Source organism: Haliotis asinina, chromosome 12 (genome assembly GCF_037392515.1).
Source record: "Haliotis asinina isolate JCU_RB_2024 chromosome 12, JCU_Hal_asi_v2, whole genome shotgun sequence".
NCBI classification, from domain to species: domain Eukaryota; kingdom Metazoa; phylum Mollusca; class Gastropoda; order Lepetellida; family Haliotidae; genus Haliotis; species Haliotis asinina.
The window spans coordinates 32775698-32795792 of NC_090291.1; the positions used below are offsets into that span (position 1 = coordinate 32775698).

The 20095-nt window shown below is 38.3% G+C and overlaps 2 protein-coding genes across 2 annotated transcripts in view; one reads left to right on the top strand and one right to left on the bottom strand.

Moving 5' to 3' along the window:
• Positions 1-15424, bottom strand: LOC137257347 (nucleolar protein 9-like). Its single transcript, XM_067794661.1, has 11 exons — positions 14998-15424; positions 12490-12918; positions 11710-11808; positions 9083-9254; positions 7368-7560; positions 6070-6198; positions 4970-5098; positions 3877-4122; positions 2925-3189; positions 1643-1857; positions 1-195 (listed from the first exon to the last, which is right to left on the bottom strand). Exons 1-11 carry the CDS (start codon positions 15122-15124, stop codon positions 19-21), a joined length of 2181 nt encoding a protein of 726 aa, XP_067650762.1. The 5' UTR covers positions 15125-15424; the 3' UTR covers positions 1-18.
• The window catches only part of LOC137257346 (mitochondrial inner membrane m-AAA protease component AFG3L2-like), a 15467-nt gene continuing 10780 nt past the window's right edge, over positions 15409-20095 (top strand). Inside the window, exons 1-4 of the mRNA XM_067794659.1 lie at positions 15409-15607; positions 18369-18534; positions 18738-18840; positions 19301-19460. Of these exons, the coding sequence (XP_067650760.1) occupies positions 15524-15607; positions 18369-18534; positions 18738-18840; positions 19301-19460 (513 nt within the window). The 5' untranslated portion in view covers positions 15409-15523. The remainder of the gene's footprint in view (positions 15608-18368; positions 18535-18737; positions 18841-19300; positions 19461-20095) is intronic.

Here is a 20095-nt window from a genome sequence, read left to right on the forward strand (position 1 = left end):
TTTCAAACATTCATTTGATTATCCCCTTTCTTTTTTTTTCCTCTTGGATACAACATTCTCAGCATGTCCTGTTTTCTCTCCAGATTTCTGTTTTTGTTTCTTTTTTTTCTTCTTAGGTTCTTTCTCTGTTTCTTCAAGGCCATGTTTCTTTACCAGCCTGTCGAGAAGATTCAGTGCATCCTCATCATCAGACTCCTGGAACAAAAAACAGGGTGGCACAGTAAACGTGATGTCACATTAGCAGGACAGAAGAGACTGTCCTTGAACCATGAGTGAGGGAAAGTGTTTAGTTTTATGCTCCTTTTAGCAATGTTCCACCAGTCTCACAATGGGGCACACCAGAAATGGGATTAAGGCATTGTAACCATGGCGTGACGAGCGGATGCTTTAACCACTAGGCTCAAGCATGAATCTATCAGTTACCAATAGCAGTCCCACTGTCAACTTGAACTTGTCCTGTGAATATCAAAGATAAAGATGTGAAATAAATATTGTTTCAGGCAGTAGTGTTAGAGAATTACCCAAGAAGCCAAACATCCATATTTCCATTTCATTGATTAGGTAATGAAGAAATGTTTACATATATAGTCGATGCCCCGTCCGTCCGTCCGTAATCATTTTGTTTCTGGAGCATAACTCAGAAACTGTCCAATATTTTTAGACCAAACTTGATAGATATAGTAATCTCAGCCTATGGTTGTGCCTTTTGCTATTTACAGATTTTTGGCATTTTTATTTTTTTAGTCTTTCCATGGAATATTTTGATGTTAGTCTAATGGAAAGGTGGGCTTCGTTTCCGGAGCAGAACTAAACAGCCGTTCAATATTTTTCTGCAACTTGGTAGATATATCAGTCTGAACCTATAGTGGTGCCTTCTGGTATTTACAAGCTTTTGTGATTTATTATTTTCTCGGTTTCCATGGAAATGTTTCAGACATAGTCTCAAAAGAGAGAGGTGTGTTTTGTTTCCGGAGCAGAACTAAAAACCCATTCAATATTTTTCTGCAAAACTTGGTAGATATATCAGTCGGAACCTGAAGTGGTGCCTTTTGCTATGTACAGGTTTTTGTGATTTATTATTTTCTCGGTTTCCCTGGAAACGTTTTGGACCTATTCTGAAAAGTGAGAAGTGCGTTTCATTTCCAGAGCAGAACTCAAAAACTTCTTAATATCTGTTAGTAAATTGTTCTAGATAAGTGTGGCAGACCCTAAAGTGGTGCCTTCTGGTTTTTAAAGGTTTTTGTGATTTATTATTTTCTTGGTTTCCATGGAAACATTTCGGACTCAAAATGGAGGGGTGGGCTTCATTCCCAGAGCACAACTCGAAAACCATTTCATATCTTTCAACAGATTTTGGCAGATATATGAAATTGTGACTTTGCTGGTTACAGATATGTGGCATTTATAATTTTCATGAATTCCATGGAAACAATACAAACTTAGTCTAAAAAAACAATGAGTAACTCTCAGATTATTTGTCCTTTCAAACATGTGGGGGCCAGGGGATATGTCATCTTCTGATGACTCTTGTTGCTGATGCAAGAAGTCCGAGAATTGGTACAATCAGATGATCTGAGATTTTGGTGCGTGTATGTACCAGGTGAGCTAAGTCTGGCTGCCTGTAGCCCGCCTCGTATGTTACCTCTTGTTCCGTGACCGTCAGCCCAACTTCATCATCATATGACAACACTTTCGGTTCAGGTTTGTCGGCTTTCTTTTTGTTCTGTTTATCTGCCGGCTTGTTTGTCCAGTCCTTCTGGTCAGTGTGGAATAATCTGGGTTGGCCCCTTGCCTGACTTGCTGTCTTGTCCCTTTTTTCTGACTTGTCATGTCTGGGCTTCTTGGGGAGTTCTGGACCTTCGGAACAAAAAAACACTGCTGCTGTACAGATGTTGTTCAATCTGTTAAAGATCTTTTATACCCTGATAGGATATGTCCCCGCTAAGATACACCTTCATACAGGGTCAAATCAGTGAAGTCTGTCACCAGACAAACCTTGAGTTTCTAAATTCTATGTATGAAATGAACAAAAAATTTGTAGAAGTATGTCAGTTATCTGATTTCTAGATCCTGAAAATAAGTAATAATGCTACGCTCTGAATTAAGAAAAATTATGGCAGTGCTATCATATTGTACTGGATACTTTACTTGCTGTCATTCCTGAGCATCAATGAATGTCTGACTAGATCATCATTGCAAACAAAACTGTTCAAGAGAGAACCTGTCAAACTTTCATATTTCAAGGCATAGAAAAACTTCACCTGCACATGTTGTTCAGAATGTACGTAAACAAGGTGCCCTCATATTGTGGGTGGTATTTCATACCAGTGTGCTATACTGTCTGCAACTGAAAGGCAGCACCCTCAGATCATACTGATATGAAGCCAGATTGCTTGAGAAAGGTGATCTTTGATTCACTTCAGTACATACAGAACATTCATGTTAGATGAAGTAACTGATATGAAGTCATTAATTGACATTCAACAACCCAGACTATTTACAGGATTGGTGGGTCAGAACCATAACATTGGCTCCTTCATGCTGAGAATGAAACCTGTCAGAATCGATGACGTTTCAGATGAAACCGAGTGAGTCTTGTTCAGCTTAAAAGATCAACTGATAAGCTTCTCTTCAAATATTCCGCAATTACCAACAGGACATTAATCCATCATTTAATGATATTTTCCAAGCTGTAGTACATGTAGCTGATTTCATGAAAAAGGTTTCTAGTTACATCAGCAGTGTTTCAGCCACAGAGTGACACCTACACCTAAAATCTGTATGCCAAGATTGTCTTCTTGAGCAATAACTGAACAGAATGGACACAGTTAATTCCATCTTGTGCCAACATTTCAGCGCTCTCTGAATTTTTGCCATGTCAAAATCTACCCGAAGATGCCAACTGAAAATACGAAGAAATGTACCTGAATCGTTGAAGAAGTCTTTGAAGAGTTTCCTCTTCTGTGCTGTGACTCCCTGTTGGGACATCCACAGCTTGCGATGAGTCTGGAACTGAGATATGGCTAAGTTCCGGTAGACAAAATGTCCAAACTTGTTACTGTGGAGTCTATCTGCATGTTTTGAGAGCTCTTCAGCAATCACAACCTTCTGCTGTGCAGAGCAGTTCTTCCATATTGATTCCAAAGTTCTGCTTCCATTTCGGTCACAACTGATGTCTAGGAACAGGCCCTGTCAAAAAGAGTATCCATGGTAACATTCAACAGACATTCAGAATCTCTACTACTGTTACAAACACAGTCCATGAGGACCAGTTGGGGTTTGCTATATATCTGAAACTCAAGACATGATCTATTTACACTCTCTTGTTCAGAGATAATCCACAAAGTATTCATTCTTCTCTTGTGCTATGCTGTGCTATGCTGTGCTGCGCTGTGCTGTGCTGTGCTGTGCTGTGCTGTTTGGTCCCGTATTTTCTTCAAATCTAAGTATGTCTTGTAACAATTTTGGGATGCAGCATATCCTTCCTTTTTTTCATTCTATCCACTAAGGGCCCGTGAAGGTCCTCGGGTAGAGTAGGCCTTCAGCAACCCATGCTTGCCATAATAGGCGACTATGCTTGTCGTAAGAGGCGACTAACGGGATCGGGTGCTCAGACTCTCTGACTTGGTTGACACATGTCATTGGTTCCCAACTGCGAAGATCGATGCTCATGTTGTTGATCACTGGATTGTCTGGTCCAGACTTGATTATTTACAGACCGCCGACATATAACTGGAATATTGCTGAGTGCGGCATTAAACTAAACTCACTCACTCACTCACTCACACACTCACTCACTCACTCAACCCAAGACAAAGTATAGAGTTATGATAGGTCTCAATACTACAAACCCTGATTCCGTCATTAGTTACAAACCTTCATTTTCTGCAACAGTGAGCTCTTCATCTTTTCTTCCACAGTTTCACTTTCAAAAAATATGTCAAGGACATGACTGCCACACCGATCACTTGCCACTAATTTCAACTCAGCTGGTTTCAGTTCCAACAAACTGGTCACAACCAGTTTGGGCTTGCGAAACTTGAGCAGATTCTGCATTAGTACAGAGCCATGGTAGTTGACGGTGGTGAGCTGCTGGGGATTGGCTGATGATGATGAGGTTTTCTGAAGCAACAGCAAATGTTATGAAGTTGATTAGTGAAATCAAACATCTGGAAATTGTTCACAACAACTGTTGCAAAAACATCTCCTTTTTCTTCCAAACAAACATTGTTACATAAGGAATCTCTGCTTGAAAGAATGAAGAAAGATCCAAACGGTGAAATCACAGTGACAAACCATTTAACCTAATATTCTCACTCTAATCAGAAAAATCCAAGCATAGGATATCAAGAAGCTTTCCTCAGCAGAGTGGGCTGTGATAAGATTTTAGGGCTAACTTGCATACCTACAGATTTGATAAAAGTTGTTCCATAGGATAAAAGTATGAAAAGGATCCTCTCTGGCCTACAGGTTCTAGATAATTTAAAAAAAATACATGAAGCCAGGGTGTGAAGTACACTTTGTTCAATTTCATTTCAGCACTTATATTTTGTACCTATAACAACACATTTTTATGTGAAGACTGGTGAGGAAACAATGGTGACTGTGGACATTTCCAGCATTATATTGTAATACTGGTGTTTAAACATTTTACATTTTCTCTTGAAAATCAACCTCATTAAGCCAGTTTTCTCAAACTTGGATAGGCCCAAAATGCAAAACAGTAGTCCACCATATGAATATGGCTTTGATTTTTGTACCAAAAGTTTTCCATAACATGAATATCTGATATTTCTAATGGATCAAAAATGGTCTGATCTCCTCCTTTGGCTATTATTATTAAACGTGAATGATTTACATTAACTACATAGACACAAAACCTGTTCACTATTTCACATATGATCACAACTACAATGTCTAGAGCTGGATAGATATCAGGCACCATGTTGTTCTTTGCCTGTCACCCTACCACTTCGTTCTCTTGTTCCGAGTCCTCTTCTTTATAAAACACCTCGTATGTTGATAGTGACAGTAGCAGGGGAGCCAGGGCTGTCTGTCGGCTGTCTGGGGTTGCACAGTGAAAGGCCTCCATCAACGCCTGAATCAACATAAGACAAGAATCAGCTCCAGGGCTGAATGCACTGAACATACTTAATACACATACAGTTGAATGAACCCTGTTGCCTTGACATCAGATGTGTTGAAGTCAATGTTAGGTAAAGGGCAAATCACACCCTAAAAGGCCAGGTTTCAAAAGAAACACACAACTCAACGGAACAAGTAAAATCCGAAACTAAACACATAAGAGTAAATGTAAAAGTGACATGCATTTTTATATATTTATTTTTGATGAAAATGTTATTCAATAAGCACTTGTATTTTCAATCAAACAAATTTTCAGAATTTTCAGTCAAATACCAACTTCTGATTAATGAAACTGAAATATGTTGTGAAGGGAAATTCTACAATGACATTCAAGAAAGTCTTTGAAGGGCATTTAGAAGTGAAATAGATAAGAATGAAGATTTTTATGGATATCAACTTCTTTATTATGAGCACACAACGTTTCGGGGTTGATGCTTACTCCATCAGGTGAATGAAGGACTGAATCATTGAAGGAATGAATCCTTCATTCACCTGATGACGGAGTAAGCATTAACATCCTTAAAAATCCTCATTCTTATTCTTCATCACCTGATGAAGAAAAATCTTCATTCACTTGATGAAGGTGTAAGCATTAACTCCGAAACGTTGTGTTCTCATAATAAAGAAGTTGATATCCATAGAAATTGACATTCAAGAAGGATTGATTATGATTGGTTTACATGAGTTATATAATTTCAAATTACCAGAATACATCTAATTGAGGCCTATCACCCAAGAAACGAATAAATTGATAGTCTACATACTGATCCCTCAAATAGAGCTGCTGATAATCCATCAGAACTACGTAAGTGTGATATCAAAACACTATTGGATGGTTTTAAAAAGAATGTGTAATCCTACACTTCAACCTAGACTAGTTTGAAGTTGAGATGATAACAGTCTTAGAGTCACTTGTTAACTTACTCTGACAAATCCATCTTGCCGTGTGCAATTTCTCTCACAGCCTGAGGCTAGCTTGGACAGCAGCCCAACATGGTGCATTGCAAGGATGTCTTCCACATACTTCATCAGCTCGTCAAAGATCTCCTCGAACTAGAGCAAAAAGAGACAAAACTGACAATATATTTCTTTGTATGGCATAGAAATGGTCGGGTTGATGTCATTCAGATTTAGTGTGACATTAGGCTGAAATGACATCACTCTAAAAATGACATCAAGCAGATGATTATTGACATCAAATGACAACTGTGATTTTCTACGTCAGCATTTGTGATCAGTACATTTTTCTAAAGAAATATTGGGTAATGAAGAAATTATTACACTTGTATGTGTCTCACATTAGCTTTATAAAACATGTAAGAATTAATGTATTACCCTTGTTTTTACACTAGAAATACAATTCCATCAACAGTTTTGTGAAATAAAAATGTTGCACATCCTCCGAAAATAATCACTGGCTGTGGGTAACCTAGTGGTTCAGCGTTCACTCATCACACCTAAGACCTAGGTTTAATTCCACACATAAGTACAAAGTGTGAAGCCCATTTGGAATATTGAAAAAAGTGACCCAAAAGCATAATTACTCACCAAAAAATCACAAAAATAGCATCCACCTCTTTGGATAATGTCTGTTGTTCAACACAACGCTCAGCAATATTTCAGCTAAATGATGGAGGTTTGCAAATAACCAAGACATCTAAATCCTATATAGCACTGTAACCACATTTTCATGGTACAGTGTTAATCTTGTTGAATATGCTGTTTAGTTTCATATACAGTGGTAGATATCAAACGTACTGATATTTCCAAACTATTGGAGTTAAACTGACCAACACACGTAGTTTGACAAAATATACTTTTAAAAAAAGTAGGGGAACTTTACTTTCAATGTACAATCGTCAAAATTGGGAGATATATGGGATTGAATCAATGTTGATACAATAATAATGGATGTTTTGAGAATGCATCACCCCATGGATTTCATTCAAAGCAAACCTGTTCGTTCAGAAAAAAATGGTCTACAGTGATTTACTGACCTGCCTGAAAAACGTCAAGATTCATAATTACACCCCAGGGACTTGTAGGAAGCTCCCGCATTGTGCATGTGCTTCCCCTGCATTGTGTTTGCATGTGGTGATAACGTGAAATGATGCTGCATACACAGGATGTGTAACTTTCCTCAATGGGTTTTCTTTCTACCAGATCACAAAGTTCATGTTCCCCTACTATTTTTGAAGAGTATATGTTTAAAGTTCCATTACCAGTTCCTTGTCAGTGACTCTGTCAATCAACGTCTGCAGAATGTAGTTGGCTGATCTGTCAACAGCATAGCTGAGTAGTCTCCCCTTGAATATGGCCTTGTACACCTTGCCTTCACCTTCATCTCCCAGACTCACAGCCACAATCTGCTGCACCAAGTAGGCCCCCACTTCATTCCGCACTAATGCAGGTAACCTGAGAAGGTTAAAGCTTATCTAAAACTTGTCTGCATGAAAAACAAGCATTGTCACTAAGGTGATATAATTCGCCGCCACAAATGATCAAATCAAACCTCTAAAGTAATGGAAGTGAAGGTCGTAGTTTAAGATGAAGTTATATGTCAATAAAAACATGATCAGTCAAACTCTCTTGATGTCTTGCTCTGCAGTTGTTCAAACACACAATTATTTTCAAGACTCACTTTGACCTTGACATGAATGTCATAGTGTATGAAATATGCAAAAATAGTAATAAAGAAATTGCTTATTGAAAAACACAAAAGAAGTCTTGAAAGTTTATGAAGAAAATCCAGTGAACCATTCTTGTGATATCTTGCTGACAAAATTAGCAGTTTAACATGCTGAAATTTTCAAAGTGTTGCTGTGACCATTAAAATTATGTGAAGATCACCAGTATTGACTGGGCCTTGCCTAGATGAAGTTTGGCATTAAATATTAAGAAAGTCCAGTGAATGGTTTTAGAGATATCAGGCTGACAATTTTAACATGCAGGTTAACATGCTGAAATCTTGAATGTGTCACCTTGACCGTGAAAATTAAGCGAACATCATAAAAAAATCAACTGGGCCTTGCACCTTCTTCCCTAGATGAAGCTTGGCATCAAATATGAAGAAAATTCAGTGAATAGTTTTTGAGGTACCTCACTGACAAGATTAACAAGCAGCTTAACATGCTGAAATCTTCAAAGTGTTGCCATGACCTTGAAAATCATGTGAAGGTCACCAAAATTGACAGGGCCCTGAGCCTTCCCTAGATAAATCTTCAGGTGAATATGAAGAAAATCCTGTGAACAGTTCTTGAGATACCTTGCTGACAAAATTAAAACACTAAGTCCCCTTGTGACCTTGAAATGAAGGTAAAGGTCACCAAACCTGGCTGGGGACTTTCTTATACTGTGATGAACCTAGGTTCCAAATATGATAACGGTTCTTAGGATATTCCAATTTGTTCGCAAATACATATGTACAGAGCCTAATGCTACATTATCTGCTTCACGCTAAATGGGCGGCAGGGGTAAAAAACAAACTGACTGAAAATACTTCTTGTATACATATTTGGCAGTTTTTTAAAGAGATACATTTCCTTTTCAGGGAAAACAGGATTAGTCATTAATGCTATCATATACACTACTGCTTATCTTAACATATTGTTAATGAAAAATCAATGACACCATTGTTGTGAACTTGTTTTATAATTACCCAGAAACAGATAATAGTTGTGTTATTATCTTCTGTCGTTCCAGATGTGAAAAAGCAGTTTTAATAAAATGAGATAATCTCCAGCATCAAGTATTTATGTTTGGTTTAAGTTCCACATTTACATGACTATGATAAACAATAATTGTAAAGCTGACTGCATCTTGTGGAGTGTTTCTCATCTCCAAAGCTGAAAGCAAGTTAAAATTGTTATACACTTCACTTTTTATAATTCTTTTTCTCTGTTTTACATTTTTGGCTCACACTGAAAACATTTCTTACATGACTTCTGCTTCTTCTTCCTTCCCACTGTCTTCCTCGTCTTTCAGCTGGGTCAGTCCGCTCTTCTTCAAAATCTTCTTGACATATTTGCGACAGGACTCTGGGTCTCTCTGTTTTAAGATAAGCAGGATTGTCTGGAACACTGGACTAGAACTGGCATCCTTCAGGTGATCTGAAATACGTTATTCTGAGGTGCTTAAAAATTTCATTGAGGTCTTTCACTCCAGTGCAAATTTGCACAGAGCCATTACAACCCCTCAACAGTTTCAACACAGAAACTTCAAAATTTGCAGAGTTAAAGCTTTTAAAGTGGCAGGAAATGTTCTTAAACAGGCAGTATGGGATGACTTCCCTTTACCCAACAATCAGTTTAATCTGATGCTTTTGTCAGAAGCAAATTGAGTCAAAGCAACTTAGTCTTGCTAATCTGCCAGTCCCGTGTTCGAACTCCAACAGGCTCAATTAACAACAGACTGTCCAAATCACCAAGTAATCAATCCTGTTATTCCAGTATTAAGATTAGCAACACATGATCAGTTACATGTGAATACACTGCCATGTGTAACTCAAGGTGTTATGACACGTGAGGAACAATGAGGAATATGAACACAAGTCACTAATTGTTACAAACTGTAATTGAAGGCAGGCAAAGTCTTTAGGATGTCCATGATGACTACAATTCTTGTGACATTTTTAACGGCGATGTAACTGGCTTACAAAACTGAGTCATATTTTACTTTGAGTACTGGTCCAGTCTCCAATAAGAAATAGCACCAAAATCGCCTGACTGTAATACTGACAGTAAATGAAACTGGCACCAAACAGCTCACACCGCTTTCATTCATGATTCCATCGGCCAAGACGTTTTGGTAGAACATTTGATTCCTCATCTTCTTGTCATTGGTATGTCAAGAAACAAGCATGGATGACAACTGACATCATTGATTTTCTGAGATTGGCTTGTAAACTTTGAATGAGATTCCAGAGACGTCAGTGAATCCTGCTGTTGCTTCCTTTCATGCTACTTGTCAGTTGACTAGTATTTCTTGTCACTTTCTGATGGCAAATACAACTTTACATATTCAGCCAGACAATTCTGGTAATGTGGTATCATCAAAACCTTCAACTTCCAAGAACAACTCAAGGAACAAATGAATGAATGAATTTAGTTTTACTCCATGTTCATCAATCTTCTAGCTATATGGTGGACAATCCAGGGATCAACAGCATGAACATTAATCTACGTAACTGGGACACCATGACATGAGTCAACCCTGTCAGCAAACCTTACCACCCAATCCCCTTAGTGACCTCTTATGGCAAGGATGGGTTATTGAAGATCGATTCTAACCCAGAACTTCAATGGAACAAAACAAATGAATGTGTATCTGGACAATACACCAACTGTGACAACACAAGCTCTCAATGTCAAGGCATGAGGTCTAGTAACAAAAGTTACAAAACATCATTAAACGCTGGCGCCACATATAAATTGTGCTATAGGATGAACCAGCTGACTGCTGATCTTGTCTTTAATGTTGAGGAAACAATTGCTGAAATTTCGACATCTACATGGGACAAGCATTTTAACAAATGACTTCCACAATGCTGATTTGTACTCAGCATTCAACAACCCAAAATTCACATTAATCAAACAATTTGATGTGCAACAGGCGATGTTGGATTAATTGATATCTGCTTATAGCAGGGCTCAGTGTATGTAGAGATAAAAAATATGCACAATACAGTTGGAAAAATCAGAAAATGTAGCAGATATGCAACAAAGCAATGGTGCACAGTCTTAGAATCATTTATGGACATATTTATCTGAAAAAGTATGGCTTTATTGTTTACTGACCTGTTACATAAGAGTAGCAATGTTGTGATGCATATATGAAATGAAACACAACATTACTTACAAAGTTACATACCATTAAATTACATACAGTACTCTAAATGTACTCTTAACATTTTCCAGTACTCTTTTATAAGGCAAACATACTCCACACGCTGAAAAATTATCTGGAGCCCTGTTATAGGTATACTATTTAAAGCACCCCTTCGTTTCTTATCAGTAAGGAGAGTTGTCACACAGAGAGGAATCAAAGACAAGTAACCTAGAGCTGGGATGGGTAACCTGGATACCCGGGACACGTGGGTTATGATCATGTTACTAACAGATTAAACAATGCCATCTGTTTTTCTTTAATGATTAAAAGATTGTATTGTTTTTGAAGATTTAGAAATAATTTACAGTCATTTTTCTAAATATAATTTAGGGCTACGATGTTGAAAAACTCGAAAATTTTAGCCTCAGAGCTGAAGAATATATTGTGATTTCATACAAATGTGATAACAGGACTTAACACAACGGGTATCCGGAGAGGTAAGGCTAATAGGGAGGGGGTACCCAAGTAGAAAATTTGGACCCACCCCAGCTCTAGAGTAACCTGTCTGAAGAATAGGGTTTAATACATGACAAACATGTAAGTCCCATTTCTATCTTGAAGACATCCTTTCCACCAATTTCTTTCAACAGAACTAACTCCCTGAAAGAACCAAATCAGCGACCGACCGACCGACCGACCGACCGACCGACCGACCGACCGACCGTAAGTAAATCTTACCTGAATAATCACAAAGTGAGAATATTTTCTTGAAAATCTTCTTAAACCATGGACCATATTCTTCAGGAGGATTGTTTTTCTTTGGCCAAAGTTTCTCATCTGTGGCAGCAATAAGACATGTGATAAAATAGCATACAAGGAGATCAGAATAAGGGGTTAACTCTTCTACAGAAACTGTCAGTTATGTTACAGAGTGTACGCTTTACTGGATAAAATATTAACTAATTGAGTGAGTAAGTTTAATTTTGCCCGGTTTGAGTAATATCCTAGCAATGTCAAGCAAGGAACACCAGAATTGAGCTTCACACATTGTGCCCATGAGGGGATCCACACCCAGGTCTTTGGTGTGATGAGTGAACACTTTCACAACTTGGTACTCCACTGCCCCAGTGAATAACAGAAGACTCTGCTAACAGTTTAGATAGTTGTGGACCGCATTCATTTAACCTTAAAAAAATCGATAGATTGACTGGGTTTGGTTTTAAGCCACTTTTAGCAATATTCCAGCAATATCACAGTGGGGTACAACACAAATGTGCCTTAAAATATACAATGCTGTTGAGGTATCAGAGAGAAGAAAAAGATTTAATTTAAGTGTAATTTGAGTGTTACTGGGGGAGCATACAAGTATTCTGAAAACAATTTTTATATCACAATTTTATGCTTTCAGCATATGCAAAATTGACAAGGAGAAGAACAGAACAGCAGTACTGTAAAGGTCATTTGTTTCATCAGTCAAAGAACTTGAACATTCAGATATTTCATAAACTGCACACGCACCTTTAGCCTGAGCTTGAGACATCCGACTTCTGATAATGTCAGTTGAGACATCCACACCTCCCAAGACTTCCAGCAACACCCTTAAAATATGGCTAGCGTAGGTATCCATCAACATTGTCTCCAGGTTCTCACATGCATATTCACAAAACTCCAACAGCATGTCTTTCACAGATTTCTCCTCTTCTGAGTTGTCTCCCCTTTGCTGGACACATTTTGGAGACAGAGCAATGATATTCTGAAAAACATGGCTGGCAAATCTGTCTGTTGACACTGTACTCCAGTCTTCACTTAGTGCTGACAGTAGCTGTCTGATATGGTGTGGTTTAGCATGCTCTAGAAATCTCTCAATAAATCGACTGACTGTTTGGTTCTGGGAAACTTTAATCGCCTCTGATTCCATTTGGGAGAACACATTGTTGAGGAACAGATCTGAAATATATGACAGATTTATTTAAAGCAGGTTACCTTGCATAAATTTCAGTTGCCAAGTCTTATGCCACATCTTCTTTGTGAGGCATCTACAAGCTGCAATAATGAAGAGGAACACTGTCCCTAAACATGAGAATCAAGGAACATCTTTCAAGGAAAGAGACTCCAAATCAGCCATCTCTGACCACACCTAAGCCCATCCAAACAACTTTTAGAACAACATAGCATCCTGATGGAACAAAATCAACAGAGATTAAGGTTATTACATACCTACAGCTTACCATCATCTAATCACGGTCAAATGAGAATAACTCATCCCTACCCTTCATAGATGAAACATGTTATCCGTAATGTTATCACACACTACATCAATCTCGGAAATTGGAAAAACTCAAATATTGTGCAAAAACTCAAATACAATGCCACAGTTTTTACATCCATCTCCTAAATTGCAAAAACTCAAATACTGTGCTGCTAGTGTGCAAAAACTCAAATACAATGCCACAGTTTTGTATATTAACACACACAGCTCCACGACACATCCATTGCTTTGCTTTCAGACAGCTCAGGGGTCATTATATTACCTGCCACACTTCCTGGTTTCACTTACTAACACGTCGATGCTGCATACTGCAGCTTCGAGCCAAGCTAGGTATGTGAGTTAGTCTAATCAGCTATAGGGCTGAACCAATTCAGTTTGATTCATCAAAAATCAAATCTGACACATTAATTTCGATTTTCGATATTCATTATCACTATTTCGATGCAATATTTAAATCAAATCCACACAGCCAGAACTGATTTTGACTCAAACTCATGCAGTTTCGAGTGCTGGAATAGGGCGAAATGTGATTGGTTAATCGCCTGACTAATTATCCGATGAGAATTGTTCTTACTAGAGATCAGCATGTTGACGATGGATTTCATACAAAAAAAGCCTTCGCTGCAGTGCTCTAAGGCAGACTCACTATACTGTAGTAATTGTCTCCCTTTGCTGCCTGTCTACAATCCTTATGGTTAGGGTTAAGCACCCTCTTCCATCTTTAAGGAATTGACACATCTTTAGAATCAAACAACCCCTCATGATCCGAGTGTTCGTGTTTAGAGTTAGGGTATGACACCCTTTCCTATCCTTAGGGTTGGGGTTTGAGAACCTTTCTGATCCTTAGGGTCAGGGAATCTTAGGGTTACGGACCATTTTTGATACTAAGTAAACACACACCTCAAATTGGAATACATTTTGTGACTCGTCAGCACAGTCTGTGAAGAGTGTGGCACAGTGAGGCGGAAGCATGAGATATGAAATGTTTTCATTTTTCACACTTCCACTTAGCTTCTGAGCTAATGGCCAGTTAAACGAGCACTCATTATCTGTGATGGCTCTTCTGGTCCCAAGGTAGAGCATCAGCTAATTACATCATGAACCAACGAAGCCATTAATCTGGTGAAGCGTGTTCAAACCCCAGCACAGGAGTGAGTGTGTGAGTTTAGTTTTACGCCGCACTCAGCAATATTCCAGCTATATGATGGTGGTCTGTAAATAATCAAGTTTGGACCAGACAATCCAGTGATCAACAACATGAGCATCGATCTGCGCAATTGGGAACTGATGACATGTGTCAACCAAGTCACAGGTACCCAGCACAGGAGATTGTATTGCTGAAAATAATATGTCCTGGGTCTAACAAGCATACACTGATGTATATGGATATCAGTGTACACTTGTTAGACCCAGGTAGTATTATTTTGATCAATACAAACACCCCCCTGAACCCCAGCACCATAGGTTCTGTGGACATTGTGTATCTGTGACTCAGAATCACAAAATTACTTTAGTTGTGTAAAGTGGAATTATACCAATACGTATTGGACCAAGTCCACCGTGACACATATCTGTTGTCCCCAAATTACGACTTGTTAGAAAACCAGTATTAGTACCCATTTGTTCAAATAATTAACAAATAAAATCATGGAGTTGAAGTTGACGACATGCTCCAGTGTTTTGTTCTGCACAGAAACTGGATCGTTGTTGAGTGATGTCGTGAAGCATGCCGTGTGTCAGCATGGAAGAATACATACCTTTCTCCTCTCCATCGATATCTGTCAGTGTTTCAAATACTCTTCTGTAGTAATCTAAGGTGTGGTCATTGAGAAAACCAAGCTTGTTCTTCCTTGATTTATTTTCGTTTAGCTTCCTGCGATTCATTGTGCATAGGTACTGAGAAATGACAGTTTTTTCACATCCAAATTCACAGCTTGCCCAGATACTAGGCCTACTACACGTGCAGAGAAACTAACCGGAAGTTTACAGTCCGAATAATTTTTTCACATTCGTAGTGATGTTTTGGCATAATTGAATGTATTTTCCAAACCACATAAGTGACACATGGTATCAAAATTATTTAATACATATACATTAGACATATACACACTGACATGCGATTGCACCTTCTGTACAGGGAACATTTTTGCAACGTAACTGTCGAATACGAAACTACCGGAAGCTAGGCTTAGTAAGAGCACCTTGCTGTTTTCGTAATGCCAATAGCTCGGCATATTTACCTTAAGTCTGACGCTGTATGATTACACTCAGTCGCCTTGGAAAATGGCATACAGATATGTTTCAGTTGCCAGGAAGTCCCAACGAATTCTTCAAAGACTTGTGACCTCTAACTGTTCATTGCAAGAAGTAAGTGGTGGTGACCTTGCAGGCATTAGATCAGTTCTACGAAGTTTTCCTCTCAGTATTACCAACTGAGTACAAATCAATATTACAAACAAACGTGCATCAGCTGCAGGAACAGGCCATGGCAGTTCCGAAATATTTAGTGGAGCTTTCAGATATATTGCCAGATTTGTTATTGTAATTTGTATTCTGTTGTATTCTCGATGGCTAGACCTCATGACAATGATCGGTAGAACACCTTTCTCTTATTATCATGATTATGTAAGATGTGCAATTTGCGAAAACATTATTGACATTTAACCTTATCTATTATATGGGCATGGTGACAGTATTTCGAAGTTATTTTACATCAACGTGAAAGTGAAGTTAGATATAATCACAGACTGACACTGCTTTAAATGCTCTGTCATCTTGGATGATGAAATACTTTACAAACTTGCTCAGTGATTATACTGATAATATTAAAGGTCACATGCAACGTAAAACACAACTTTGCAGATTCTGGTACCTTTCAGTATGCACTTACCAAAACAAATCATAAGAAATGCCAATTCAACCTATAAAGTTGAAAAAATGCGATGAAAACAAGGCCCGTGGAATCGGAGTTCAAACGTTTCTCGAAATTTCCCCCAGCGCTGGGGGAAAAACTGGTTTCAACAGTTGTGCTGAGCTGCGTCCATAACGCAGGCGCAGTAAATAGGTTCGCGGAGCTTGAAACAGTATGCATGTTATGATGTACAGAGTCTGAGTTTGTGAGCAGTAGTCAAATCTTGGTTGTGTACACAAACAAGTAAATAATGTACTCGTTACATAAAAACACTTGTTGATTGTGGTAAGCAGTCTCTGTCTCAGAGAAAGCTCAGTGTCTGGTTTATTCACACCTATATGTCTGCCTGACTGTCTGCTAAAGACCGCATTCAGTACACAGGTTCAATCATTGACCACGTGCAATTTGAACTTAACACCTATCAGACTATACGACATAAAGAAAATAAATTGATTTATGACTCGTGCACCCGAGTCCCGTTTCTGCCACATTATGTAATTAGGCAGGTGTGATACACATGACATGTTTTTATGTCTGTGGGTTGCAAACAAACTACATCCATTTTTTTTTTATGAGTGGATCTGATGGAAACTGGTGCAAACTCTTGTCAGTTTCAAGTCCTGCTTTGTACTTGGACGAATAACAGATTCCAGCCACGCAGTAGTTTACCATTTCTACTGAGATGATTTTTTATTGGACCAAGCGCAAATTCAGAGAACATGTATTTTCAAACCTCTCTATAAACATTCTTCATGGATAACAACTTCTTTTAATGTATATGATTTTTTGTTTGACAACAGTATATGAATCTATACTGAAACGACGCAAGAAGTACACAAAAAGAAGTTGTTATCCATAAAGAATCTTACTTTCTTGTGACTCGCCATACTTCTAAAATGCCCATCAAACAGATCATCTTTCTGTACACACAATGAACCCTCAGCATATCAGCAAATGAAACAGCCAATCGGAAGCCATTGTTACACTTGAGTGCAGATCCACCCACTATGACTGGGTTCAGTCTCCCGAGGGCTTCGTTTCGGGGGAAGTAAGCCCAAGTACGAAATATTGCACTTTTGAATCGCGATTGTATGCTTATAATTTTGTTTATTTGTTTTTTAAAAAGCAGCAGTGTATATTATATGTCATGAATAAGTGATAAATGTGTTTTAATTATGTTTGATTTTTTGGTTGCATGTGACCTTTAACATTAATTGATATATATGATTTGTAGTGATGTCATTTTTTTATGTTGCATTACCATAAATACATTGTCATATTAACCAAAACATGCAATAGTCAAATATTTAATGTAAATGCCATGTAAACCTTGACTTGACTAATTTGTGGTGTCTAAGGATTAATGTAAGCCAACCTAATCCCTATCACCCAAGTGTAAAATATTGACATTAAAGGTGGCAGTGATGCCACTAATCAGCTCATCTCACTGTTTGACCAACATTCTGGAAGTCAGTAACAGGCGCTATATGGAATTCAGGATTAGGAAAGCTCCCTATTCTCCCTTACTCTGAAGATTGATAATGTGTTGGGATTTTTTATTATTATTATTTTGTTTACAGCCTCAGTAATTTCCCAGCCATATGACAGTGGTCTGTAAATATTCACAGACGGGGTGATTATGATTTTTATGGAGAAGCTCATACAATGCGAATCATTGAATGCCTTCCAATGCTCCCTCCTAAATATATTTACAAAATAAGTGATTCTTTCCCTCCCCCCATTCCCCTCTCCCCAGAGTCTGCTTATCACAAACATGATTTTTTATGTAACAAGTAGATCATTTACTTGTTTATGTTCATAGTGAAGATTAGACTTCTGCTCACGGCCTCATACACCGGGCAGGCATACTGTTTCAAGCTCCGCGAAATTACTCACTGCGTATGCGTTATGAGCCTAGCACAGCATAGCTGTTGAAACCACTTGTTCCCCTAGCACTGGGGGAAAATTAAAGAATCGTTTGAACTCCAATTTTGCTGGCTTTCTACATCACATTTTTTTCCTCAACTTTATAAATTGAATTGGCGTTTTCTATGATTTGCTTTGGTAAGTGCATACCAAAAGGTTTCAGAATCTGCAAAGTTATGTTTTACATTGCATGTGACCTTTAGATGCATCATTAGGACTAAATGCTATCTAAAATTAACATGGATCAGTTTAGATTACATTCTTTGTAAGCCATGCTTCTTTTTTTTACAGATGAAAAGGAATCTTCATTTATTCACACGGTTAGCTAGTCATCAACATATAGGTCCCTTACTGCGTGAATGGTCTGTATTTCGTCAGAATGTGCCAAAAGGTTTTGAGAAATACTTTCCTGGAGGCAAGAAAGCAGCAGGGAAAGAACAGCCAACCAAACCTAAAGGTGTGTTTATACTTTGTTAGGTGTTCAAAGTGATGTGCAGTTACATATATTTCTATTTTTATTCATGTTCCGGATTACCATTATTTTACCATGGGTTTGTGTTCTTGTTCATTGAGGCCTTGTTATAAAATCCCTTTTTCAGCTTCTTTCGTCAGTTTGGTTAAAAGTGTGTTTATCATGATGGTTGTTGTTATCCATTACAGAACCAGTCAAACCTTCAGAACCCCCTCCTTCCAAATCTGGATTTTCACAGAGACCGTCTCAAGGATCAGAAAAACGAGTAGAGTTTTCTTTTCAAATTGGAAAGTAAGTAATATATCTGTAAATAGAAAGTTAGTTAATGCTTCATTAGTCTTCATATTTATCGATGACACCTATATTTTAAAGCAAGGGGGGCAATGGTGTAGCCTAATGGTTAAATATCTGTTCATCACATAGAGGACGTTGGAGTATATTTTCTGTGTCTAAGTTTTTAAACTGTTAGTAGTGTTACATGGCATCTCAGTAGGCTAGCACTATAAAACAAGTATTTGTCTGGACTATTAAGAGGTCTCATATATAAAGTTAACTGCATCTGATAGGTAAAATTATATCTTGGAAGTTCTTCTTGGAAGTTCCCCTTGAAGCGTAATAAACATCCTGTGGCCTGCATCCTGTTGAGTTTCCTAAGCATTAAATGGTCAGTTCGCACATTTTGATGATGCTGACAACTCAGACACCTTTCAATATCAAACCCAACTCACTCACTCATTCTGTACTTCAAAAGAGGGAGGAGCCCGTTTGGTGACCCCAATGACCCCAACACGAGACTGCTGATTGGCCTCATCACTGGCGTCAGTATTGTGGGACTGATTGGATTGTATCAGACACAGTATAAGGAGATCACATGGAAGGAGTTTGTCTCCAACTACCTCTCAAGGGGAAGTGTAAGTAGTGCCTCCAATTGCAGATTGCAACCATGGTAACTGGATCGTAATGGATACTGTTCAATCCTGAATATCATCACGATCAGTTGTGATCAGTAAGTGTAACCCATGCTTGTAAGAAGCAAGTAACAGGATCGTGTGGTCAGGCTAGCTTGGTTGACACATGTCATCATGTTCTAGTTGTGTACATTGATGCGTATTCTGTTAGTCACTGGGTTGTCTGGTCCAGATTCAATTATTTACAGACCGCTGCCATGTAGCTGTAGTATTGCTGACTGTCTGATCTGTCATGATTGTGAAAGCAAATGCTGTACCCAGGCTGTAATCATGGTAACTGGATCATAATGGATTTTGTTCAAACTTGATTATCATGATTTGTTTTTGTTTGTCAAACTTGTCTTGTGTCCTGCAATGTGTATTAATTACCACCTCCAGTAGACATTCTCCGTCCAGCATTTCCTTGAAGTAGATATTTCCATATTTTCCTCTGTATATATGAGATTTCTTAACACAGCACAGCAGTAATGAAAGGGTATCTAATTCCTCAGTCACTGTTTACCCGTGAAGGTCCCGGGGTAGAAAAGGCCTTCAGCAAGTCATGCTTGCCATAAAAGGTGACTATGCTTGTCGTAAGA